We start from the raw sequence: 26,445 nt of genomic DNA on the forward strand, positions 1-26,445 counted from the left end.
TACCCATAACTTAATTACAATGGCTCCCACTGAACCCACTAAAAAACACACAAACACATACAGGTTATTACTCGCTCTGAGTATGTTCTGTCCGTCCCCTCCCTCAGTCCATGGTGAACGCCCATGTGGACGCGGTGATGATCCTGGGCGAGGCCTTTGCCTCTATGGAGCCTTTTAACTTCGGCGCCCAGAGCACCACAGAGCGCATCCACAACCTGATCCCCGTGATGCTAAAGCAGCGCCTCACCCCGCCTCCCGAGGAGACCTACTCTCTCCACCGCAAGATGGGCGGCTCCTTCCTCATCTGCTCCCGCCTCGACGCCAAGCTCGGCTGCAAGAACATGTTCCAGGAGGCCTATAACAACTACTGGAGGGGCCGCCCCAACCGACCAAGCCAGTGACGGACACCGCAGAGGGCCAATAACAGGGCTACAGCATCAGGGTTACAGAGGGTGTGGACTATAAGGGGAGGGATGTTGACCCTAGCCAGACTTTCTCTGCTGTTAATTTAATGTATATGAATGGCACTTTTTTGCCCGTCTCTTCCCCGAACCAGAATATGTGTGTATATTCATTACCGGTCCAAAGTTTTAGAACACCTGCTCATTCAAGGGTTTATCTTTATTTTTGCTATTTTCTACATTGTAGAAAAATAGTGAAGACATCAAAACTAGGAAATAAACATATGGAATCATGTAGTAACCAAGAAAGTGTTAAAATATATTTAGATTTGTTTATGTTTTAGATTCTTCAAAGTAGCCACCCTTTGCCTTGATGACAGCTTTGCACACTCTTGGCATTCTCTCAACCAGCTTCACCTGGAATTGTTTTCCAACAGTCTTGAAGCATTGGGGCGGCAGGGTAGCCTAGTGGTTAGAGCGTTGGACTAGTAACTGAAAGATTGCAAGTTCAAATCCCCAAGCTGGCAAGGTAGAAATCTGTCGTTCTGCCCCTGAACAAGCAGTTAACCCACTGTTCCTAGGCCGTCATTGAAAATAAGAATTTGTTCTTAACTGACTTGCCTAGTTAAATAAAGGTAAAATAAAAAATGCAAAAAGCGAGTTCCCACATATGCTTAGCACTTGTTGGCTGCTTTTCCTTCACTCTGCAGTCCGACTCATCCCAAACTCTCAATTTGATTGAGGTCGGGGGATTGTGGAATCCAGGTCATATGATGCAGCACTCCATCACTCTCCTTCTTGGTCAAATAGCCCTTTCAGTGTTTTGAGTCATTGTCCTGTCAAAAAACAAATGATACACTCCCACTAAGCGCAAATCAGATGGGATGGCATATCGCTGCAGAATGCTATGGTAGCCATCTTGGTTAAGTGTGCCTTGAATTCTAAATTAATCAGTGTCTCCCCCACACCGCACCCCCACACCGTCACAACTCCTCCATGCTTCACAGTGGGAACTACACATGCTGAGATCATCTGTTCACCAACTCTGCGTCTCACAAAGACACGGTGGTTGGAACCAAAACTCTCAAATTTGGACTCATCAGACCAAAGGACAGATTTCCAACAGTCTAATGGTCATTGCTCGTGTTTCTTGTCCCAAGCAAGTCTCTTCTTCTTATTGGTGTCCTTTTAGTAGTTATTTCTTTGCAGCAATTTGATCATGAAGGCCTGATTGACAGTCTCTTCTGAACAGTTGATGTTGTGATGTGTCTGTTACTTGAACTCTGCATTCCAAATAAATGCTTCAATCTGAGATTAAGTTAACTCTAATAAACTTGTCCTCTGCAGCGGAGGTAACTCTGGAGGTAACTCATAGCACATTTTTGCGATTGCACTTGAAGAAACTTTCAAAGTTCTTGAATTTTTCCGGATTGACTGACCTTCATTTCTTAAAGTTATGATTGACTGTTTCTATTTGCTTATTTGACTTAGCCATATTTGGTAGAAGACCATCTTCTGTATACCTTGTGACAAAATTCCACAATTTAACTTAACAAAACACGCCTGTTTAATTGAAATGCATTCCAAGTGACTACCTTATTAAGCTAGTTGAGAGAATGCCAAGCGTGTGCAAAGCTGTCAAGACAAAGGGTGGCTACTTTGAAGAATCTAAAACATAAAATTTGTATTCGTTTTTTTGGTTACTTCATGATTCAGTTTATTTCAGTTTTCACTATTATTCAATGTAGAAAATAGTCAAGTGTGTCCAAACTTTTGACTGGTACTGTATTTTTGTGTGTATTTGGAGTATATTAACCATGGCTGTCCAGTTAACATTCACAAGACGTATCAGATGGTTGATTGTCTAGGTTGAGTTAACTGGGATAAATGCCATGATGTGCGTCAGAATTGTAAAGCTATTGTGAATTCAAGACAGTTGGTTTCTTGTGACGTGGGGATATGATACTGTCTAATGGGCATAAAACCAGTGGTAGTGATGAGACAGGAGTTAAATATAAAGAACAGTGATATACTGTTAATGACCTATTTTCCAGCATGTGGCAGTAGTTCTAGTGTCCTATGAGGACAAATGCTCATGTGATTCATACCAAAGTGTAAAAGGATGTTCTCTCACACTTAAGCATATTGCGCACATTAACAGGTTGCAGACCAATTCCTGTTTGAGGGCAATCTCCTGTAAAGCCTGTCCCTATAAACACATTACATTTGGGAAACATGAAATATAGATTTATCAATGATCTGAACTGTCATGACATGGTTACTTCTGTGAGGTGGAGATGGTTGATGGATGGATCATGGGACATGGCCTTACATCCAGTGCCTGAGGAAATAAGAACATGCATTCTCATTGACTGACCTACATTTTGGTGCTACAGGCCCATGGTAGTGTTTTGACACTTGTGGCCTGGTGGGCTTATGACATTTTGATCATGGTGTCCTTTATTAACAGCAGGTTTTACATCAGTTGACAAAACTGCTGTTTTGTCATTAAAGCCTGTCTTTACTTTGTGATGGAAAGACTGTTAAGGCAAGAGAAAGGTGATTCTAAATCACTTTGTGAATATAAATGCAAAAGTATTGCTAGAAGGATGTTTAGAAATGAATGCCGCTATGCATCTTTTATATTGATATCAGCAGAATTTTTATAATCAATTACGTTCTTAGTGTTATGATAAATATTAAATATTTGACTTGACACTTGTTCCAATCAATGTTGCGTGTGCACTCTTTATTTTAGCTTTGGAATAGTTAAATCTATCTGCAGAGACAGAAATTCCTCAACACAAATGAGTAAGTCTATTGATATCAGAAGAGTTGAGAAAAAAATCTTATTATTACTAAGTTATTCAATATTTTATGCAACACTTGTACTTGATTTATTCTCATAGAATAAGACTAAACATTCATAAACACAAACACATTCTCATGATTGAGGCATAACGTAACAAAGTAGAACACCTCAAACTATAAGTGCTTCTAATACTAAAAGTAGAACAAGCTGAAATTCATACATATGAGGTATCTTCAAAGATTCACTCACAACAGAGGTTCTACAGAGAGACGTCTAGTTTTGTACTTATTGAGAATCAAGATAATATTTAATTTGGCTCACTACACAGATTGTGATAAGCTTTCTTCTAAACTAGAATGAGTCACCAACGCCCTGGGTGGAAGTTGTAGTAATGTATAGCTTTTTAAATAATGTTGGTGGCGTTGTAATCTTGTTACAGTCTTCAAACACTTTCTTTGTTGCCACAATGGGGCGATTAATGTCTAAGGACTGCTTTTGTATTTCAGTAAGGCCTTATGTATGAGAGTCACTGCAATATCATTTGTTTTACAATGCAGAAGTCCCACAGAGTCATGGAAGAGAACATTAACTTTCTCTACTACGCTTTTGTAGTGAGATGCAGATCTCTGGTCTGTGACAAAGTAGCGATCAAAAGTATGGTGCATCACCACTAGAATGGCATCTGTGTTACCTGTTGAGAGACAAAATGATGCAGCTTTAGAAAAGTACTTCCACCCAAAAGGTTGTTCTACAACATGGACCAATACATCCTGTTGAGTAAAATGAAATCCCAGGATAGAAGTAGTATTGACAATTGTATTTGGTCTAGAAATCTTTTGCTTTCATGGCGTAATCCCAAAAGGCTTTCCTACCTGGAACTTGGCTCATGGCAGCCTCGATGTCAGTTCCCACACGAGATGTAACCGGACAGAAGACCATTATGACTTGGCAGTCCTCTACACTGGTCTCCTTTCGTTTAAGACCCAGATCCTCCACTTGTTTCATGAGTGCAAGGTGAGTGTTCAGTGTTTTTCCACACACTTGGGAATAGACTTTCACTTCTTGAAACAAAACATAATTAAATGACAACACTACATACAGTATATCCCCAAGATGTTGCAAACAAAAGCAAAGTGATGGATTTCCATTGCAGACATTTCACACTAGAAAGCTCATCACACATCAGCTATCAGAGCTGAGAGGTAAGGAGGGATTTATGCCAATTAGATTGACTGACAGGAAATGCATGAACAAATTGTTTGATTAATACAAAGCATATCTCAAGAATCTCACCCGGCCAATGTCTTGTTACATATCTAATGAAACTCCATCTTCCAGGTTCTTTTCCTTCCTTTTCTTTTGGGGCCTGGATGTTACCAAGTACTGATGAGGACCCATCTGAAAGTAGCAATTGAAATCAAATTCTCAACACATTGTTTCCAATTCCTTAAAGGGGCAATCTGTGATTGATAAATCAATTTTTGACCTATAAATTAATTATATTTTAAAGGATTTAATGACATTGAACAGTGTTTAGGCTTTGATAATGACCTTTGTAGGATGTTGCAGATGGCTCAATATCAGCTGCTCCTGAAGTGTACGGAGAGCATGATTTTGAGGTCTTCAGTTTGCCTTGCGTCAAGAAGTGCACACTACCAGTGGTACTTGGAGGAGCATATGTTATTCCAGCTGCTCCTGGAGTATGAGGTGGGGTTTCCTTTAAGTTTTGCCACTTACCACTGGTGGGCAGATCTATTCTTGGTCGTTTGGGGTGGACCTCTACAGCACCTAAGGCTGAGGACAACAAAGTACTATGAATTCATGTCCAGTGTTTTTGCAGCACATTGTTGTGAGTCTGCAGGTCATTGTGGTTGGATTTGCCAGCTGTAAAAGGGTTTAACATTATAGAATTATTATGTTTTAGGAAAAACATGCCATGTTTAAGGTTGAGTTACCTGGTCGTTTTGAAGCGCATTCAACAGATTGCTTATGTACTGGAAATAATGTACATTTCGGCTGTTAACAGTAATTTTAGGCTAAGAAAAGACTGTTCGAGCTCCAATAATGTCTAATTTCTCAACATTTTGTATACCATTATCTATGTCTTGATTCATGAGGGATGAGACCCACTATTCTGCAACCAACACAAACAGCAGTTATGTCATTTACCTGCAACATTGGATAGCTGGTTTCCTGCTGTAGCAGAGTCAGCTGATGGGGACACAGCATTGCCCTCAGCCTCCATGGGCTCTTTATTGTAGCTCTCAAGCAGTTCAACGTGTTCCTGAATGAAGTGCAGGGCTTTGGCCAGCTGCTTCTTCAAATCGTTAAGAATAGGGACGTAGCCATGTAACACTCCCCCAGGAACAAGTGCATCTGTAAGGAGAAAGTGACCAGTGCATACAATTACAACCAAAGAGACACCACAAATGTATTGGGTGACAGCTATGCTGAAAGTCCTTGAAAAGGGACTTACTCTTCATGACAACAGCTGGAAGGAATTCCCTAAACTCGTTAAGAATTAAATCGATAGGTTTAGCTGTGTCCTAAGAAAAAAAACATAACAGAAAACATGGGGGGATTAGTACATACAATGGAAATGTACAATGAATCAAAAACCTTAATTCTATTAACTATACTGAATGATCCCACAAAGTGGTACAGTAACCATAGAAGCTTTTGGGACTATACCAACCTGTTTAGATTGGGTTAGAAGTTCACTGATCTTCTTCCTAAGTTTGAAATGCTCAAGGCCTGGCAGAAGTTCGTTCAGATCATCTCTTGTTAACTCTTGAATATCAATGTCCTCTTTAATTCCAGCTCCTGAAAACAAATATGTTATTAGGAGGACAGTTAACAACTGCATAAAGCTCAGGGAGATAACATACTTGCAAGGGCAGATGCTGCAACTGGTGAGAGGCCCCTGATTTGCTCTTCCAAACTCATTGTCCTTGCCTAAGAGGAAGAGATTGATAGGCTATTTATTACTGTTCACAGGCTTACACAGCTGCTAACTATCATTTAATTGTAGTTACCTGAAACATATTTGTATTGTCACACCGATGCTGCTGTAAGGAAACAGGATTTGATCTCTGCTCTGACCACCTCCCTCTGCTCTGACCTGTCATTCGTATTTTGACCAAGTGGCAAAGTCTGAAATGAGACAACATACCTCTAGGTTTTCCTGCTCAGGGGCATCACTGGCTTCTTCTTTTCTGATTAGTTCCCAGACCTCATCATTCTGCACCGGAGTTAAAATAGACAGTACACATACAGGTCAGTGTGCATGAGGAGTATGACAACTACGTGTTATTTCCCTAGACGTTACTAATCTCAACTCAAGCTCACTTTTTCCCCCATTTGTATTAATTGGGGACACAATGTTCCTCTTTATCTAAATTATCTTATTGAATAAAGTTGAACTACCTTTGGCTGTATTTCTAGCCTGTCCAGAATCTTTCTAATTGCATCTTCATTGTGAGGACACTCCAGTAGTCCCTGGTTCTCATGGAAGAGACAGTCCACTGTGAGTCTTACATCCTCTCTGGTCACTAGTCTGCTACTGTCAGGTACAGTGTAGACTGGATCTAAGGTGTGATGCAGCACTACCAGGATGACAGGTTTACCAGCTGTCAAGAGAACGAGGGACAGATAAGAGCTTTTGGAATTAGATGTCACTTTTTGAGAAGTTCCTTTATGAATTATTGATCGCATGGAAATAGTCTCTGGTGACAGACTGTTACAGTACACTTGGTTCTGGGTGCCAAGATTACCTGGAATCTTCTGCAGTGCTGCTTCAACAGTCCCAGCACGAGAGACGATGGGACAGAAAGCCAGGATGACATTACTCTCTTCTAGTGACGTCACCTCAGTTAAACCTTCTGCAGTGAGACAGCGATTGATTTCCTCATGAGACCGCAGAGTATTCCCAGTCAGAATGGTGAAGAATGTCTCAGTCCTCCACTCTATAGAATAATAAACATGTGATTTAAGTATAGGGTTAAGCAACTGTGACACCTCAGTTACTACATTAGCATATTAAAGTGTCTTACAGCAAGCCTGGTCCATAAATGGCAGTGCTGTAGGAGAACTTAAATTGTACTGTAGAAGTCGCAGCTACAATAAAGACATCTAACGAGCCTGTTTGAATCCTTTATTGTGCCCTTACAGGCAATGTCCACTAACATGGACGTGCACTGACAACATGACGGAGCCCATTAATTTTCAATGAAAGGAAAGTGGATCTCGCCAAAATGAGCATGGATAAATAAGTTTGGCGAACAGAGCGATGCAAAAAGTTGGAGATAGCGGAACTCTGTTAATTCCTGGTGATATTGCGGTGAAATTGACCAATTGGGGACACTATTCTACTGATGCACAAATGTTCAGCACCACAACATCGCAAACTACAGGAATATAGAGCTTGCCCGCTTGAAGTCCTAAAATACTGAAATGAGTTACCTCTGGTTCGTTCAGCCATTCCTAACAGGTAAATTAATGGAGAAAGAATAGGGTTTTGGGATAAACGCCGTAAACAAAGTCGGAGGTTAACACAGGCTGAGGAGATCTTTTGTATGAATGTAGAAGATCTCCTGGGCCTGTGTTTACCACACATTATTTCAGCTTTTATTCAAAATGCCTACAAAAACTCAATTTATTTCCCAATAAGATTTGTCCAACGAACGATGGCGGAGTTAATGCCTACAAAAAGACGCCATTACGATTGCTCTCTATACCAGCGCACAAACATTTAGCAACATGGACAGCACCACGACCATTAAACTGATAGCTAGTCGACCTAACCTTGTCAGACACTTCCTTTTTGCCAAGATGCCCATTGTTCCCCTTCCCTTGAAATGTAGATGTGTTAAATAAATATAAGATTATTGCAATAGCCTACTGCGCTCAGACTCTTTGATATCCTACAACAGGTGGTTGCCACAAGTTAATTGGGACCCAGATCATGTAAATCTTTGCTTACTTGTAAGGGCACATGCTGCATCTGGTGAGAGGATCCTGTTTGGCTTTTCGAAACTCATCGTCTTTGCCTAGGAGGAAAAGAATTATAGACTATTTATTAGTACAAAACATTGTTCACAGGCTTACACAGCTGCTAACTATCATTTCATTGTAGTTACCTGAATCAAACGTGTCACACTGATGCTGCTGTAGGGAAACAGGATTTGCTGTCCTCTGCTCTGATCTTGAAAAGATAAGATTAAGGACGGTAGGCCTATTCTGATACAATGTTACAACACTTTCAGATAGAAAAAAACATTGTGCCCAGAGAATACATTTTCCTTGCTGTTAAAGGTACATTTATCAACATTTTTCATAATTCAATAAGCCTGGGCAATCAAATAACAAATTCACTGATTAGGGCAAGGTAAGAGTCATTAGGCCATGAGTGGATGCAAAAATTACAAATATAATCTCACCTGCTGCTGTTAATCAACCTTTATTACGCTGCCAGGTAAGACCCACGGAGAAACAGTCACTGTTTAGATGTGTGTTGGCTGAGTGGGACGTCAAATACTGACACTGCAGAGAAACACAAAGGATTGCCTGTTACTGAAACACTTAATGACAGATTGTCGCATGATTTCCCTCCACTAGCTTTAACGGTGAGAAGGCAGAAACAAAAGTTAAATACCAGGATAAAATAGTGCTTTTGGTTGGTCGTGACAGACGACCACTACGCAGATACACACCAGGTGTCACGGTCGCAAGGCATATGAATTAACAGTAGCGGTGTGTGGATAAGTCCACTGGGGAAGCCAAGCCACCCCCCATATTACATCCTACACTATGTGCTGTGATAATTGCGTTGTTTGCTGTTAATTCAAATGCCTTGCGAGCGTGATATATAGGCCTAAAGGCCGAGACAATAAGACAGTGGCAGAATACATTAAAACCTTGGCTGAAAGATTAGTGGAATCTGTGTGGGTAGCTGGACAGGTAGGATGACTGACAGTGAAGGTGAACAGGAGGTCACGTGTCAGGTGACAGGAATGGATGAGACTGAGGCAGGGTTTCCTTTAACCATAAAGTGGTATATTTACTGAGTAGTCTGTGCTGCATCACAAAGGAAACAAATAACATGTATCCAATCAAATATCAAATCATATCATTCATTATTAACATAATTTAGGGAATTCAACAGTCCAGTTCATTAAGAAGTCAATAGTAATCATCCGCGAGTCATTTAGGCTCGTAACTATTTATCATAAATCATGAAAGAATACAAACAGTGAATACAATACAATCTATAATCCCCATTATCAAAGTCAATCAGTTAGCAAACAATGACGTTTCTCATTTCACTCTTTCAATTGTCTTCATGTGTCTATATAAATTAATTTCAATACACATGAACCATATCGATTGCATAATTGGCCTATGAGGATCCGTAGGGATGTAATCATTGACAATTCACAATATGTTTGAAGCGTGCGCTCCAAGCCGCGCTCCGCGATGATGACTATAAACAATAACTGAATGGCCAACTCTCCCGATCGCCACAGATAATTCAGATGAAAGGTAAGAGTCGGTGGACTTACGTAGATTCATGGACGCACAGAACTTCTGGATCAGATGGTGTTAAGGAAGAGAAAGCAGCGAGATCAGGAGATGGCAATTTCCTCCTTTTATGGAGTTGAGATCTGTCGGACATTTCCACCTGACCTAACTAAAGCGCCCCTGGCCCAGCTGAGTAAATGGCAATGAATTAAAGGATTATTCCACCAACTCCATGGGCCTTTTCTACATTGGCTTTATCACAAAACAGCAACCTCTGACTGGGGAAATCCATGACGCATATTGCATGTAACAGACCTACAGACCTACATGACCTACATGTTTCTAACATTTTCAGACCAATAAACAACTGTTGATTTAAAACCACAGAGAGTTACCGCAAGTCACAAAGAAAACAGGAGATGCCTCCACTATTCCAGCATCGTTTCAACTCAACTTCAACATCGTCAAATCACCTCTGCTTAGTCTAATACAGTGACAACTGAATGATACCCAAAACAATTAAGTCCAATCAACATAAGCTAAATATGATGTGGCTGTCCATGGTTCTGATTTTTGTTTGCGTGTGTGCGTGCGCCTTTGTGAAAGTAGAAACGCATGCTGACTCACCCAACTTGTAGAGAAATGTTTGGATCAGAATCGCTCTTAAAATCATTGGTCAGTACGGAGAATTAAGTAAAACCACACGTCCAAATTCCTATATCCATCCATGGCTAATTTAGGAAAGAGCCAATTTTAGCTAGCTAGCCACCGGTGGACAACAACACAATGAGATGCAACAATTCAAGTTGTTCCTGTTAATGACATATGCTCTCAAAGCAATTTGATAGGAGAGATGCCAAATCCAAGCTGGCTTCCCTTTAGACTTAGATTTTTTCGCCAGGACCATTCACAGTTGAACTCACACAGTTTAGCTCAACGCTGATTAGCACATTTTTTGTTTCGTTCTCTCTGATTCTTTCTCTGGTGAGATACATTCACCCTCTTGCGAATCTACAAGACCCTGCTAGGTAAAGTCCCCCCTTATCTCAGCTCGCTGGTCACCATAGCATCTCCCACCTGTAGCACACGCTCCAGCAGGTATATCTCTCTAGTCACCCCCAAAACCAATTATTTCTTTGGCCACCTCTCCTTCCAGTTCTCTGCTGCCAATGACTGGAACGAACTACAAAAATCTCTGAAACTGGAAACACTTATCTCCCTCACTAGCTTTAAGCACCAACTGTCAGAGCAGCTCACAGATTACTGCACCTGTACATAGCCCACCTATAATTTAGCCCAAACAACTACCTCTTTCCCTACTGTATTTAATTTATTTATTTATTTATTTTGCTCCTTTACACCCCATTATTTTTATTTCTACTTTGCACATTCTTCCACTGCAAATCTACCATTCAAGTGTTTAACTTGCTATATTGTATTTACTTTGCCACCAAGGCCTTCTTTTGCCTTTACCTCCCTTATCTCACCTCATTTGCTCACATCGTATATAGGCTTGTTTATACTGTATTATTGACTGTATGTTTGTTTTACTCCATGTGTAACTCTGTGTTGTTGTATGTGTCGAACTGCTTTGCTTTATCTTGGCCAGGTCGCAATTGTAAATGAGAACTTGTTCTCAACTTGCCTACCTGGTTAAATAAAGGTGAAATGTAAAAAAAATTAAAATAAAAAAAATTGAAGGAAAATTATGAAACACAGATCCGAAAAATATCTATATATATTTTTACCCCCATTTAGTGATATGCGATCTTGTCTCATTACTGCAACTCCCCAACAGGTTCGGGAGGTGAAGGTCGAGTAATGCGTCCCCCGAAACATGACCCGCCAAACCGCGCTTCTTAACACCCGCCCGCTTAACCCGGAAGCTAGCTGCACCAATGTGTGGGAGGAAGCACCATTCAACAGACAATCGAAGTAAGCCTGCAGGTGCCCGGCCCACCACAAGGAGTCGCTAGAGCACAATGAGCCAAGTAAAGCCACCCCGGCCAAACCCTCCCCTAACCTGAACGACGCTGGGCCAATTGTGCGCCACCCTATGGGACTCCCGGTCACGGCCGGTTGTGACACAGCCTGGGATCGAACCCGCATCTGTAGTGACGGCTCAAATACTGCTTCCCAGTGATTTTACCCACACTGGTGATAACCAAAACCTAAGAGGTCTTCAGCAGGTTGGGTGCCACCGGCAGCAATGACTTGAGTCTGCGCGACATCAGACGCTGTGCGTATCTACTGTCCATCCCCTCCGTGGCGTGTTGCACCACTGCAGTATAGCTGACTATACATCCATACTGTCTGGCTTTGACCCCTTGCATAAGTCTTTCACTCTCTTGGCAGCTGGCTCTGCCTCATAGCCCCCCTCCTCCCCACTTTGCAGAATGTGACGACCATGTCAGCTGACACGTCTGGCAGTGGCTCCACCTCCCAGTAATCTACGTAATGATCAACCATAATCAGGAAGTCCTTTCCTATATACGCAAAAAGGTCCATGCTCACTGTTTGCCATGGTCACTCTGGGATGTTATGTGAAATCATTGATTCGTTTTGATGTGCTCATGCATATTCATTACAGGCTGAGCAATTGGATAGATGTCCTTGATTCCTCTCTCATGTTCGACCAGAAAAGTTTGTCCCTTGTCTGTCTATAGCGTGTCTCTCCAAATCACAACCTTTGAGTTGTTAGACGTTCGCCTTATACGTTTGACCCCGACAAACCACCCTCAATAGCCATCTGTTTTATGTAACCATACCAAACGTGACATTACTAATTTGAGTCTCCAAGATGTACGTTTACGATGTTATGTCTAGTCTATGAGACCAGACTGGAAGTGGACATCTCCAAGCACAGACTCCACTAGATCATTGAACACAACTTCAAAGACTAGCTTGTGCTTAACCCCCTTAATGACACAGTCTGTGTTATTTCACCCCATTTATCAAATTCGCTCTCCTGAGTACAGCTTCAGTTGTGTGTTACTTGCCTGTAGTGGGGTATTTGGTGATATTCTCTTTCACTCTCCTACTCACTACATGTTGCACCTGTATCAAACTGGCATTATTATCTTTTATTATTCTGTTTTAGCTGCAAAAACCATTTCTGGCCGAGAGTGAGCTGTAATGATGCAGACCAGTTCCTCTCTGTCAGAGCATCCCTCTCTCTATATATATAATATCCTCAACAAAATGCACTTTCTTTATCCTGCCTGACACACCTTGACAAAATGCATTTCAAGCCTAGAAAGACGACAGTGCATGGGCGCTAGATCTGCACTATCGGCTGTCCAAACTAGAAAAATATACACAAATTCAGATGATTAATTCGTAGTCTACTTACCGCATAATACTGTCACGACGTCAACCAACACAGATAATAATAATAATAAACAAACTAGTCACAATCACTTTTGGACGAGAGGTTCGTCAAATACCAGATCAAAAGTAATATAATCTTAATTTATGTGTCGGTATTTTCACTCTTGAAACATCCTCATGATTTCTAGTAAACAGAAAGTGAAAGTGTCAGGCTATAACAGCCCAGCCCGTTGGTTGGTGGGGGATAACGTTCAACTCACAATCAGCCAAGCGTCTCTATGGCTCTGACAAAATAAATAGCCTCCTTTATTTATTCGTTTTTATTGGTTTCTTGCACAGCAGGTCATTATTGTCACAACAATACACCATTTTCTGACAAAGTAAAGGTCAAATAGCTTGAAACAATGCAAGTATTAATTGGTTTAACAAAAATAATCTACATGAATTTGTGAGTTCATTGCTCGTATATTAGACAAAGTAATGTTTAAGGCATGTCTAAGGCATGTTCAGTATATTATTTAAACAATAAGGGCTGGGGGGTGTGGTATGTGGCCAATACACCACAGGTGATGCTGCCTTCATAACCAAGATGGAGGTGGGAATTTACCGGTGGTGCATTCACGTGCTTTGAACTCGTTTAGAAACTCTGATTGGCTAATGGCCAACGAGCTGTGTAACCTATCAACTAAAAGCACAGCTATCATGCTCGTAAACATATTACTATAAATAAATTGTTTTGTTTTTGCATATAACTTTTGGAAATGTCTGGAAATGTGAAAATGTGAACTGTTGAAAATGTGAAGTGTCTGGATACAGCCCTTAGCCGTGATATATTGTCTTTACACGTGTCGTATTCAACCAGTTAGCATGTCGTACATTTCCGAGTTCCGACCAGCACGTGAACGCTGCAAAAAGGTTTGAGGCAATCAACATCTTGGAGCCAAACTACCCGGTTTATAATATTGAATATATTGTTTTGTTCCTTCTGTACTGCCTTGGCATCAGTGGTTCTTTGGCATCTCCAGTTCATCCCCAGTCATCTCTGTGTCCAGCACGTGAATACAGCAAAAATGTCTCATATACTACAGCTTTCAGCCAATCACCATCCAGGAGCTAAACTACCCGGTTTATAATAATATTGAATATATTGTTTTGTTTTATCACAGGTATAACCATCTCAGTCATTATCAATGTATAAATTGTATTTTAAGCACACATTTCTTCTTCTTTGCGTAATTGGCGGTGAAGCGGTTTTTGGGTGAAGCGGTTTTTGGGGTTTGCCAATTACTACCGGAGGTTTATCCAGGGTTTTGGCCAGGTAGCGGCTCCCATTACCTCACTGCTGAAGGGGGGCCCGGTGCGTTTGCGGTGGTCAGCAGAGGCGGACAGAGCTTTCAACAGGTTGAAGGCGCTGTTTACGGATGTACCCGTGTTGTCGCACCCGGACCCCTCTCTAGCATTCATAGTGGAGGTGGACGCTTCCGAGGCTGGGGTGGGTGCCGTGCTATCACTGCGCTCGGGTACGCCATCAAAACTCCGCCCCTGCGCTTTCTTTTTGAGGAAACTCAGTCCAGGGGAGCGTACCTATGATGTGGGGGACAGGGAGTTGTTAGCGGTGGTCAGGGCTCTGAAGGTGTGGAGACACTGGCTTGAGGGGGCTAAGCACCCCTTTCTCATCTGAACCGACCACCAGAATCTGGAGTATATTCGGGCAGCTAGGAGACTGAATCCACTTCAGGCAAGGTGGGCCATGTTCTTCACCCAATTCCGGTTTACTCTGTCGTATAGACCAGGCTCCCAGAACGTAAAGGCTGACGCACTGTCCCTCCTTTATGACACGGAGGATCGGTCCACCGAGTCTACTCTCATCCTTCCCGCCTCGAGGCTGATGGCACCAGTGGTATGGGAGGTGGACTCAAACATCGAGCGGGTGTTACAGGCGGAGCCTATGCCTCCTCAGTGTTCGGCTGGGCGGAAGTATGTGCCGCTTGGTGTTCGGGACCAACTGATTCGGTGGGCTCACACCCTACCCTCCTCGGGTCACCCTGGGGTGGCGAGGACAGTGTGGGTCCTCCGGGAGAAGTATTGGTGGCCCACCTTGGCTAGGGACGTTAGGGTTTATGTCTCTTCCTGTTCGGTGTGTGCCCAGAGTAAGGCTCCTAGGCACCTTCCTAGAGGGAAGTTACAACCCCTCCCCGTTCCACAACGGCCATGGTCTCACCTATCAGTAGATTTTTTGACTGATCTCCCTCCGTCTCACAGGAACACTACGGTTTTGGTGATTGTGGATCGGTTCTCTAAGTCCTGCCGTCTCCTCCCGTTGCCCGGTCTCCCTACAGCCCTACAGACTGCGGAGGCTATATTCTCCCACGTCTTCCGGGCACTACGGGGTGCCGGAGGACATCGTCTCTGATCGTGGCCCCCAGTTCACTTCGAGGGTCTGGAAGGTCGATCATGGAACGTCTGGGGGTTTCGAACAGCCTTACCTCGGGTTTTCACCCCGAGAGTAACGGGCAGGTGGAGAGAGTTAACCAGGATGTGGGTAGGTTTCTGAGGTCCTATTGCCAGGACACTATATCATCAGGCACCCCATAGTGCCGGAAGACGTGCGTAAACAAGGCTTCCGCAGTCTCTAGGGCCGTAGGGAGACCGGGCAGAGGAAGGAGATGGCAGTACTTAGAAAAACGATCCACAACAACCAGGATTGTAGTGTTTCCCTGTGATGGGGGAAGATCGGTCAGGAAATCGATTGACAGGTGTGACCATGGCCGTTGTGGAACAGGTAAGGGGTGTAGCTTACCTCTGGGCAGGTGCCTAGGAGCCTTACACTGGGAGCACACCGAGCAGGAGGAAACATAAACCCACACGTCCTTAGCCAAAGTGGATCACCAGTACTTCCCAGTCAGACAGCGCACCGTCCAACCGATGCCTGGGTGACTAGAGGAGGGTGACGTGTGGGCCCAATAGATCAACCGGTCACGAACAGCAGACGGGACGTACAGACGCCCAGCGAGACACTGGACGGGAGTGGGCTCTGCACGTAACGCTTGCTCAATGTCTGCGTCCAACTCCCACACAACCGGAACCACCAGGCAGGAGGCGGGGAGTGGAATCCATGGGCCACTTCTCTGTGTCATACAGCCGGGACAATGAGTTTGCCTTCACGTTCTGGGAGCCTGGTCTGTAGGAAAGGGTGAACACAAAACGGATGAAAAACATGGCCCCCCTGGCATGGCGAGGGTTCAGTCTCCTCGCTGCCCCGATATACTCCAGATTGAGGTGGTCAATCCAGATGAGAAAAGGGTGTTTAGCCCCCTCGAGCCGGCATGGGAGCCGAGGTAAACAGAGCACTCAGGTGACCAAAAGCCCTGTCCGCCTCAGCTGACCACTGCAAACGTACCGGCCCCCTTTCAGCAGTGAGGTAATGTGAGCCGCTACCTTACCAAAACCCCGGTAGTAGTTGGAAAACCCTAAGAATCGCTGCACATCCTTTACAGTGGTGGGAGTCGGCCAATTACACGCGGCTGAAATGCGGTCACTCTCCATCTCCACCCCTGAGGTGGAAATGCGGTACCCTAGGTCAGCAGACGGACTGCTGGAAGAACAGGCATTTCTCAGCCTTGACGTCCAGGTCATGCTCCAACAGACGACCAAGCACCCTGCGCACCAGGGACAAATGCTCGGCGCGTGTAGCGGAGTATATCAGAATGTCATCAATATACACCACTACACCCTGCCCATGCAGTTCCCTGAAAATCTTGTCTACAAAGGTTTGGAAGACTGATGGAGCATTCATCAACCCGTACGGCATGACGAGATACTCATAGTGCCCTGAGGTGGTACTGAAAGCTGTCTTCCACTCGTCTCCCTCCCGGATATGCACCAGGTTGTAAGCGCTCCTGAGATCTAGTTTAGTGAAGAAGCGCGCCCCGTGCATTGACTCAATTGCTGCGGCTATGAGCGGTAGCGGGTAACTATACCTCACAGTGATCTGGTTCAGACCTCGATGGTCAATACACAGGCGCAGACCTCGCTCCTTCTTCTTCACAAAAAATAAACTTGAGGAGGCGGGTGAAGTGGAGGCCCGAATGTACCCGACGCGGAGATTCGGAGACATATGAACGACGCTGGGCCAATTGTGCGCCACCCTATGGGACTCCCGGTCACGGCCGGTTGTGACACAGCCTGGGATCGAACCCGCATCTGTAGTGACGCCTCAAATACTGCTTCCCAGTGATTTTACCCACACTGGTGATAACCAAAACCTAAGAGGTCTTCAGCAGGTTGGGTGCCACCGGCAGCAATGACTTGAGTCTGCGCGACATCAGACGCTGTGCGTATCTACTGTCCATCCCCTCCGTGGCGTGTTGCACCACTGCAGTATAGCTGACTATACATCCATACTGTCTGGCTTTGACCCCTTGCATAAGTCTTTCACTCTCTTGGCAGCTGGCTCTGCCTCATAGCCCCCCTCCTCCCCACTTTGCAGAATGTGACGACCATGTCAGCTGACACGTCTGGCAGTGGCTCCACCTCCCAGTAATCTACGTAATGATCAACCATAGTCAGGAAGTCCTTTCCCATATACGCAAAAATGTCCATGTTCACTGTTTGCCATGGGCACTCTGGGATGTTATGTGAAATTATTGTTTCGTTTTGCTGTGCTCATGCATATTCATTACAGGCTGAGCAATTGGATAGATGTCCTTGATTCCTCTCTCATGTTCGACCAGAAAAGTTTGTCCCTTGTCTGTCTATAGCGTGTCTCTCCAAATCACAACCTTTGAGTTGTTAGACGTTCGCCTTATACGTTCGACCCCGACAAACCACCCTAAGTAGCCATCTGTTTTATGTAACCATAACAAACGTAACATTACTAATTTGAGTCTCCAAGATGTATGTTTACGATGTTATGTCTAGTCTATGAGACCAGACTGGAAGTGGACATCTCCAAGCACAGACTCCACTAGATCATTGAACACGTCATGATATTCGCTCAGCAGCTCTTTGGGGCACTGCTCCACTTTGTTTAGCTCGGCTGGAATTGTGAGTTACGAGTCCTAAGTGCTCACACGTAAAACCAGAGAGTAGTGGGTTTTGATCCAACTCCACAACTTCAAAGACTAGCTTGTGCTTAACCCCCTTAATGACACAGTCTGTGTTATTTCACCCCATTTATCAAATTCGCTCTCCTGAGTACAGCTTCAGTTGTGTTACTTGCCTGTAGTGGGGTATTTGGTGATATTCTATTTCACTCTCCTACTCACTACATGTTGCACCTGTATCAAACTGGCATTATTATCTTTTATTATTCTGTTTTAGCTGCAAAAACCATTTCTGGCCGAGAGTGAGCTGTAATGATGCAGACCAGTTCCTCTCTGTCAGAGCATCCCTCTCTCTATATATATAATATCCTCAACAAAATGCACTTTCTTTATCCTGCCTGACACACCTTGACAAAATGCATTTCAAGCCTAGAAAGACGACAGTGCATGGGCGCTAGATCTGCACTATCGGCTGTCCAAACTAGAAAAATATACACAAATTCAGATGATTAATTCGTAGTCTACTTACCGCATAATACTGTCACGACGTCAACCAACACAGATAATAAACAAACTAGTCACAATCACTTTTGGACGAGAGGTTCGCCAAATACCAGATCAAAAGTAATATAATCTTAATTTATGTAAACACTTCTGTGTCGGTATTTTCACTCTTGAAACATCCTCATGATTTCTAGTAAACAGAAAGTGAAAGTGTCAGGCTATAACAGCCCAGCCCGTTGGTTGGTGGGGGATAACATTCAACTCACAATCAGCCAAGCGTCTCTATGGCTCTGACAAAATAAATAGCCTCCTTTATTTATTCGTTTTTATTGGTTTCTTGCACAGCAGGTCATTATTGTCACAACAACACACCATTTTCTGACAAAGTAAAGGTTAAATAGCTTGACACAATGCAAGTATTAATTGGTTTAACAAAAATAATCTACATGAATTTCTGAGTTCATTGGCTCATATATTAGACAAAGTAATGTTTAAGGCATGTCTAAGGCATGTTCAGTATATTATTTAAACAATAAGGGCTGGGGGGTGTGGTATGTGGCCAATACACCACAATTGATGCTGCCTTCATAACCAAGATGGAGGTGGGAATTTACCAGTGATACATTCACGTGCTTTGATCTCGTTTAGAAACGCTGATTGGCTAATGGCCAACGAGCTGTGTAACCTATCAACTAAAAGTACAGCTATCATGCCCGTAAACATATTACTATAAATAAATTGTTTTGTTTTTGCATATAACTGTTGAAAATGCTTTTATAGTGGTAATTTCTTTAGTAGGTGATATCAGAGGTCAGCATGTGGGAGAAAGTGGAGATCAGGATGATGTATGTATGTTGTATGTGGTAATTTCCAACTTGGTCATGAACGCAGCATGAGGGCTGTTTTTAGGCAAAGAGCAAAGTGGAGTGCCTGGATACAGCCCTTAGCTGTGGTATATTGGCCATATACCACAAACCCTCAAGGGGCAATATTGCCATTATAAACTGGTTACCAACATAATTTAGAACAGTAAACAAGTAATTCTATGTCATACCCATGGTATATTGTCTGATATACCGCAGCTTTCAACAAATCAGCATCCAGGACCCAGACTACCAGGTTTATAGGCAGTGTTCATGTGCTAGTCGGAACTAAGAAACTTGGAAATTTTCGACTTGCTAACTGGTTGTACACGTGCAGCATTCAACCAGTTAGCAAACGGATATTTCCGAGTTTCGACCAGCACGTGAACGTGGCACAAATGTCTCATATACAACAGCTTTCAGCTAATCTTCATCCAGGAGCCAAACTATCCAGTTTATACTATTGAATATATTGTTTTATCACAGGTATAACCATCTCAGTCATTATCAATGTATAAATTGTATTTTAAGCACACATTTCTTGCTTTTGTTAGATGTTGTATCCGCGGCCTACACATAAAGTAAATATACAGGTACACGACTTGGAAAGAGCATATACCACTACATGTTATAGTGATGATTGAGATTCATGTGTCTATTCCCCCTGAAATGCAAAACAAAAAAAATCATCAGAAAATGTACTTCCTGCAATTGATTACAGTCATAGTCATTGGATGCATTACAAAAGGATCACACAATGTATGTGGTGCTCAGTGAAACATGGAAAGTATCAGAATCAATCAGTATTTATGCAATGTCAGTATTTATGCAATACTGTTCATACGCTTCTTTATCTTCTACCTTTTCAATTCGGCCCCTGTCCTCTCATCTTGGTTAGGGGGAGTGTTCTGGCCCTCTGTAGGATGAGTGTGGAATACAGCAACAGCAGAAGTTGAGGAAAGACTTCTGAGAAGAGAGAAACATACTGCATCTCACCTTCATTTGGAAACAATTAGATATCTGTTTAGAGTAACACAAATGTTGGATTTGATTTCTAGTTTATAACTTGAAAAATATCATCTTCATATTACTAATAAAAATACTCGTGTAGAGTAAATGTAGAATATAGAATAAACTACCATTGGCTGTACAGTTTGCCTCCCCTGAGCCCTATTGGCTCCTGCTTTCTTTTTAGTCTGAAAAAAAGATATATACTGTATTAGTTTCTCTCGTACATTATCTACAAAGTGACACAGTACTGAATTAAAACATTTAAAATTGTGATTGTAAATCATACAATACCTCAGGAAGTATGCCAAGCTTCTTCAAAATGTCTTTGAACACTGATTCATTGCGAGGACACTCCAGTAGTCCCATGTTCTCATGAAAGAGACAGTCCACTGTGAGTATTACATCCTCTCTGATCACTAGTCTGCTACTGTCAGGTACAGTGTAGACTGGATCTAAGGTGTGATGCAGCACTACCAGGATGACAGGTTTACCAGCTGTCAAGAGAGAGGGTATAACAGTAACAATAATCACGTAAACATACCTGATTAATGAATAATTAACGTTTTGACAATGTTCTTCATGGATATTGATTACCTGGAATCTGCTGCAGTGCTGCTTTAATATCAGTCCCAGCACGAGAGACGATGGGACAGAAAGCCAGGATGACATCACTCTCCTCTAGTGAAGTCACTACAGTTAAGTGTTTTTTGGCAGCGAGACGATGAATTAATTCCTCATGAGACCCCAGAGTATTCCCAGTCACAACCGTGAAGAATTTGCCCATCGTCGACCCTATAGAGATACAGGAAATGTCTGAGGTAAACTAGAGAGGATTGTCAGATCTTTAAGCCCTGCTCACTCTGATCAATACACAAGTATTCACTTCAGTGGATGAACCCTCAGCCTATTCCATGATAACCACTTTTAACATGGTTTCATGGATATTGATTACCTTGAAGGGAACACACTGCTTGACAGTAGATGACTGTTTCAAAAGGCCCTATGACACCTATTTATTGTGCAACATATTATATTAATGTTACATTTATAACAGTACTTACTTGTTGGATAGTCCTGCTGCAACAGAAAGAAAAGTTTAGTTTCCGTTTTATAAAATAATAGAAAATACCCTGTGTTAATAATTGGTGGGAAAATATTCATTTCAAAAGTCCAACATAATTGCCATAAGCAGACTGTTATGTGTCATTCAATGTGATTTCTAATGTCGATATGTTATGAGGTAACTCTATTAGTTATCAAATATCAACAGAATGCCTAGAAGAAAATGGACTTTATGCCAACCTGTTTAGGTTGCTTTGTAATCACAGAGTTCTTGAGACCTGGAGGACGTTCGTCAGCATTGTTGACATCATCTAAAAAACAATAGAAAAAAACAGCAGTGAGTGAGCACTGAAGGACAATGACAAGGAAACGCAGCATTTAGCAGGGATTGGAAGACAATGCATAGTGTAAATGAAGTGTCAAAATGAATCCCCATGTGCTGACTGTACCTTCAGGTGGATTTGAAACAGCAGGGGGGCTCTGTCTGTATTCCTAACATTCTACGTTAATTCTTCTAACCTGCTACAAAAAGTAAAATCGGACATTTATTTAAAAAAATATGTATCTTAAATATGCCCAGCTCATGAGGCCTATTGATGATGTGAAGCCTGAGGCAAATGCCTCGTCTGCCTAACATGCTGATCACACCGCTCACATCGCAAAATAAATGTACACAGACAAGTTATTCAGTCCTTGCACCTACACTGCACGCGAGCCTCCGCGTGGCCTAAAAAAGTAGGTTATTTTTGTGACGCTCAACCCCCTGCAAGTCCGGTCTCTCCCATCTCCTCGTTTGGTTTTAAGAGCATATACCCACGAGCACCTCAGGTTTGCTCAGCATGTAATGGTAAATCAACCACCTCATTAATTATTATTTTACCTTTATTTAACTAGGCAAGTCGGTTAAGAACAAATTCTTATTTTCAATGACGGCCTGGGAACAGTGGGTTAACTGTCAGGGGCAGAACGACAGATTTGTACCTTGTCAGCTCGGGGATTTGAACTTGCAACCTTCCAGTTACTAGTCCAACGCTCTAACCACAAGGCTACTCCTAACCTGCTACTTTAGTCATTAGAATCTGCTATGTAAACACCTCATTGGCCACCCATTTAAAAAAATAAATAATAATAATAATAATAATAATTTTCATTTCACCCCCTTTTCTCCCCAATTTCTTGGTATCCAATTGTTTTTGGTAGCTACTATCTTGTCTCATCGCTACAACTCCCGTACGGGCTCGGGAGAGACGAAGGTTGAAAGTCATGCGTCCTCCAATACACAAACCAACCAAGCCGCACTGCTTCTTAACACAGCGCGCATCCAAACAAAAAAATCTGCTGCTGCAAGCTAATTTGTCCTGGGATATAAACATTAAGTTGTTATTTTACTATTAATAATACATTTTGTTTGTCCTATTCTTTACCTTGTTGCTCATTTTCAATGTTAATTGACGCTGCAGAGCCTCACAAAGATCATCTGATCTTCAATGTAATACGAAAGCAGATGCGCGAGAACACAAGCAAGACGCTCAAATGACAGTTTGTCCGATACAGTGTGCATTACCGCAGAACATCAAGGTGCATACTGAACTTCTAAATGCTGTCAATGTCAATGAGCCCACCAAGATAGACAAAGCAATAACAATTTGAACATTGCATTCATGAAAAGAGATTCAATGAAATAACGAACCTGCTTCTGTACCGTGTCTGTCGAAGCATCTACTTTCACTCTTGAAATATTCTCTGAACTCACTGAATTCTTATAATAAGAAAGTGAAACTAAAAAGGTCAGTATATCACGTGGATTTATATTATACTAACCCAGCAGACTTCTATGAAATAGGATAAGTCCAAACTGCTTCTGATAAAACAGATTGTTTTATGTTCTGTATATATATTGTATATTGCTGTATAAAATCTGCTTAATTTAGTCATTGACTTTACAATGCTATTGCCTTTTACATTAAGAGCAATCCTGTTGTGAGGGTTGAGCCATGCAATAATATAACTGATATGTCAACATTTCTCATTTTTTTAACCTAATTGATGTAATGATTCACAGGTGTCTGATGCCCACCATGTGCATTTGTAAACAGGTTGCTTTCAAATAGCTTATACTAGCTTTTTGATTGTCAATGCAAATATTTTAGAGTATTTATGCCAATCAACCCCCCCCCCCCGCCCTAATGTCTCAATGTTACAAAATATACATATCATATACATATCAAATTTCTTCTTTTCAGTTGATATAATATAACTTCAGTCGATGTCGTGCTCGATGAAATATGTCATTGTCAGGATAGTGTTTAGTATGTGTTCAACTGCAGTCCAAACTGTAGTGTAAACTATATGTATACAGTGGAGGCTCCTCAGAGAAGGAAGGGGAGGACTATCCTCCCTAGTGAATTTCGTTGTTTTTTTAAATGGTCAGACATTTAAGTTATCCTTTTTAGAAAACGAAAGTAAATATATTCCCCTCACCAAATAATTTATTTAAACACACTGTTTTGCAATGAAGGTCGACAGTAGCCTCAACAGCACTCTGCAGGGCAGCAGCATGGTGTAGCCGGAGGACAGCTAGCTTCCGTCCTCCTCTTGGTACATTGACTTCAATACAAAACCTAGGTGGCTTTTGATTCTCACCCCCTTCAATAGACTTCCACAGTAATTATGACAACTTCCGGAGGAAGTGCTCCAACCTACCAGAGCTCTTGCAACATGAACTGACATGTTGTCCACCCAATCAAAGGAGCAGAGACTGAATCTAGTACTGAAAGCATAAGCTAACATGTGGTGAGTAGTTGACTCAAAGAGAGAGAAAGACAATAGTTGAATAGATTTGAACAAATTAATTTCTTCAAAAATGAAGGAGAAGAGAGAGAGAGAGAGATAGTTTTTTTCCATTCACTTTCAGTTTCACTTAGCTAGCGAATTAGCCTACTCAAAACACCCGGCTCAAACAGAGGGATGCTATGTTAGCTCGCTGGCTATCCAACACAACACTGGAACTCTTCCAAGTCAAGGTAAGCTTTTGGTTTTATTCATTTATTTCCATCGGGGTCCGCTGGTGTATAACTGCTATACTGCTTAATGACTGTAACGTTACTGCATGATTGTAAGGGGTTTACTAACGTGTTGGTTCTATTAGCTATGTTGACTAGGACGTGACTTTTGCTAATATTTTAACAACGATGTAGTATCACGTTTCACATAAGACCCAGATGCAGACAACATCAAAATAACAACAGTTTATTGATCCAACAGGGGCAGGCAAAAGACAGGTCAAGGGAAGGCAGGGGTCAGTAATCCAGATAGGTAGGGCAAAGGTGCAGGCAGGCAGAGGTCAGTAATCCAGATAGTTGGGGCAAAGGTACAGGACAGCAGGCAGTCTCAGGGTCAGGGCAGGCAGAAAAGGTCAAAACTGGGAAAACTAGAAAACAGGAACAATCGAGAGACAGGAACAGAGGGAAAACCACTGGTCGGCTTGACAAAACAAAAGGAACTGGCAACAGATAAACAGAGAACACAGGTATAAATACACAGGGGATAATGGGGAAGATGGACGACACCTGGAGGGGGGTGAAGACAATCACAAAGACAGGTAAATTAGATCAGGGTGTGACATGTAGACTGTGTGTAGCGCTTAGGATATGGTTTGGGTTGAACTTTTATTTTGCCTAGTCACATACTGCTGATGCATTGAAGTCCACAAATTAAGCGAAAAGGTGAGTGAACTGTTTACTCTGACTCTGACTCCGACTCTGTTGAAAAACACTTCTTAAACAGAAGCAAATGGAACGAAACAGGGATAAACATACCTGAATTTGTCCAATAAAAACTCTAGTTTACAACTGCTAGATGCAGGAAAAAGTGTGCACGGTGGTATTGAATATGTCACTGTCTGCCACCTCAACATTTTCTCTTGACCTGTGTGCAGCTACGTTGTAAACCTCCATTCAGGCTTGGTTGTAACAACATCATGACGGTTATATGGAAAATTTGAGGATAATGTTGTAGCCTAAACCTATCGACGTTACATTGAGCTGGGTGAATGGAATATGCTGTAATACTTTGGACCCAGATGTTTGACGACAGACTCAAGATGCGAAAGTACCACGTATTGAGCTTTTCTGGTGTCAAATGTGTTTTCAATTTTCAATCCTTCTTTTAAGTATGGTTTACACCAGTAAACCCACCAGTAAACTCATGTCAGATCAGTGATTACATCAAAAAAAGGAGCATGCATGATGGGATTCATTTTGTACAAAATAATTCAAAATAATTCAAACACATGTCACATCTCATAGGATGCCTCTGTGCTCTTGCCCTACCACGGTTTGTGTTTACCAACTCAGGTACGGCAGTCCTCCACTCTCAGATGAAAGAGACATAAATCCAGTCCATTTCAATATATATTACATTATGTTGCCAGTATTACTCCACCTTGTCAGTGATTTCGTATTATTGGAAATGGCTACCTGGGATTGGTGTTTCTTTGAGCATGTGCCAAACTGTCAGTGTGTGTATGGGATTAGTCATTATACACTGACTTGCCAAGGAACAGATTCACTGTGTGTGAGATCATTACTTAGAGAGCACCAGGGATCATGGCACACAGAGAACTTAGAGACCTGCAGGACTGGTTCGAAGTCTAGCCAATGCCAGGCTGGAGTCTGGCCAGTGTTTTTTTACTGCAGTGATGCTCCTTGTTGGTGCCTGGATTGATGTGATAGTTTAGCTCTCCTTTGGCAAACTTTTGTGATATGGAACTACCCTTTAAAAACACCTGCTCTTTCCATGACATAGACTCACTAGGTGAATCCAGGTGACAGCTATGATCCCTTATTGACGTCACTTGTTAAACTACTTCAATCAGTGTAGATGAATGGGAGGAAACA

At 42.3% G+C, this 26,445-nt stretch overlaps 2 protein-coding genes across 10 annotated transcripts in view; one reads left to right on the forward strand and one right to left on the reverse strand.

Annotated features, from left to right (window-relative positions):
- Positions 1–3,133, forward strand: part of LOC135557620 (atypical kinase COQ8A, mitochondrial-like) — a 33,880-nt gene extending 30,747 nt beyond the window's left edge. For all 4 annotated transcript variants that reach the window (XM_064991062.1, XM_064991063.1, XM_064991064.1 and 1 more), the window contains exon 15: positions 108–3,133. In XM_064991062.1, the coding sequence (XP_064847134.1) occupies positions 108–401 (294 nt within the window). In that variant the 3' untranslated portion in view covers positions 402–3,133. The remainder of the gene's footprint in view (positions 1–107) is intronic.
- On the reverse strand, positions 3,132–18,818 carry LOC135557621 (uncharacterized). 6 transcript variants are annotated; one of them, XM_064991067.1, is made up of 15 exons: positions 18,637–18,818; positions 8,652–8,754; positions 8,352–8,416; positions 8,195–8,261; positions 6,987–7,178; positions 6,640–6,842; positions 6,386–6,454; positions 6,102–6,168; positions 5,909–6,036; positions 5,690–5,759; positions 5,383–5,589; positions 4,765–5,007; positions 4,507–4,611; positions 4,086–4,274; positions 3,132–3,904 (listed from the first exon to the last, which is right to left on the reverse strand). In XM_064991067.1, the coding sequence occupies exons 4-15, from the start codon at positions 8,250–8,252 to the stop codon at positions 3,696–3,698; spliced, it is 1,740 nt and encodes a 579-aa protein (XP_064847139.1). In that variant the 5' UTR covers positions 8,253–8,261; positions 8,352–8,416; positions 8,652–8,754; positions 18,637–18,818; the 3' UTR covers positions 3,132–3,695. The 6 variants fall into 6 exon arrangements, with proteins under 6 accessions (XP_064847139.1, XP_064847142.1, XP_064847138.1 ...); XM_064991070.1 differs by lacking the exon at positions 18,637–18,818 and adding an exon at positions 13,085–13,265 and having other exon boundaries at positions 4,086–4,271; XM_064991066.1 differs by lacking the exon at positions 18,637–18,818 and adding an exon at positions 13,085–13,264.
- Between the last annotated feature and the right edge of the window lie 7,627 nt (positions 18,819–26,445).

The sequence above is a fragment of the Oncorhynchus masou genome, chromosome 16, assembly GCF_036934945.1.
Source record: "Oncorhynchus masou masou isolate Uvic2021 chromosome 16, UVic_Omas_1.1, whole genome shotgun sequence".
In the NCBI taxonomy this organism is placed as follows: Eukaryota; Metazoa; Chordata; class Actinopteri; order Salmoniformes; family Salmonidae; genus Oncorhynchus; species Oncorhynchus masou.

Excerpts from the sequence above, each read along its gene's own strand:
- LOC135557621 (XM_064991067.1), bottom strand. The coding sequence starts at position 8,252 with ATGAGTTTCGAAAAGCCAAACAGGATCCTCTCACCAGATGCAGCATGT. Across the intron at positions 6,843-6,986 it reads AGCACTGCAGAAGATTCCAG|CTGGTAAACCTGTCATCCTG; the intron begins GTAATCTTGGCA and ends TTCTCTTGACAG. Across the intron at positions 4,612-4,764 it reads ATCTGCAACATCCTACAAAG|ATGGGTCCTCATCAGTACTT; the intron begins GTCATTATCAAA and ends TGCTACTTTCAG.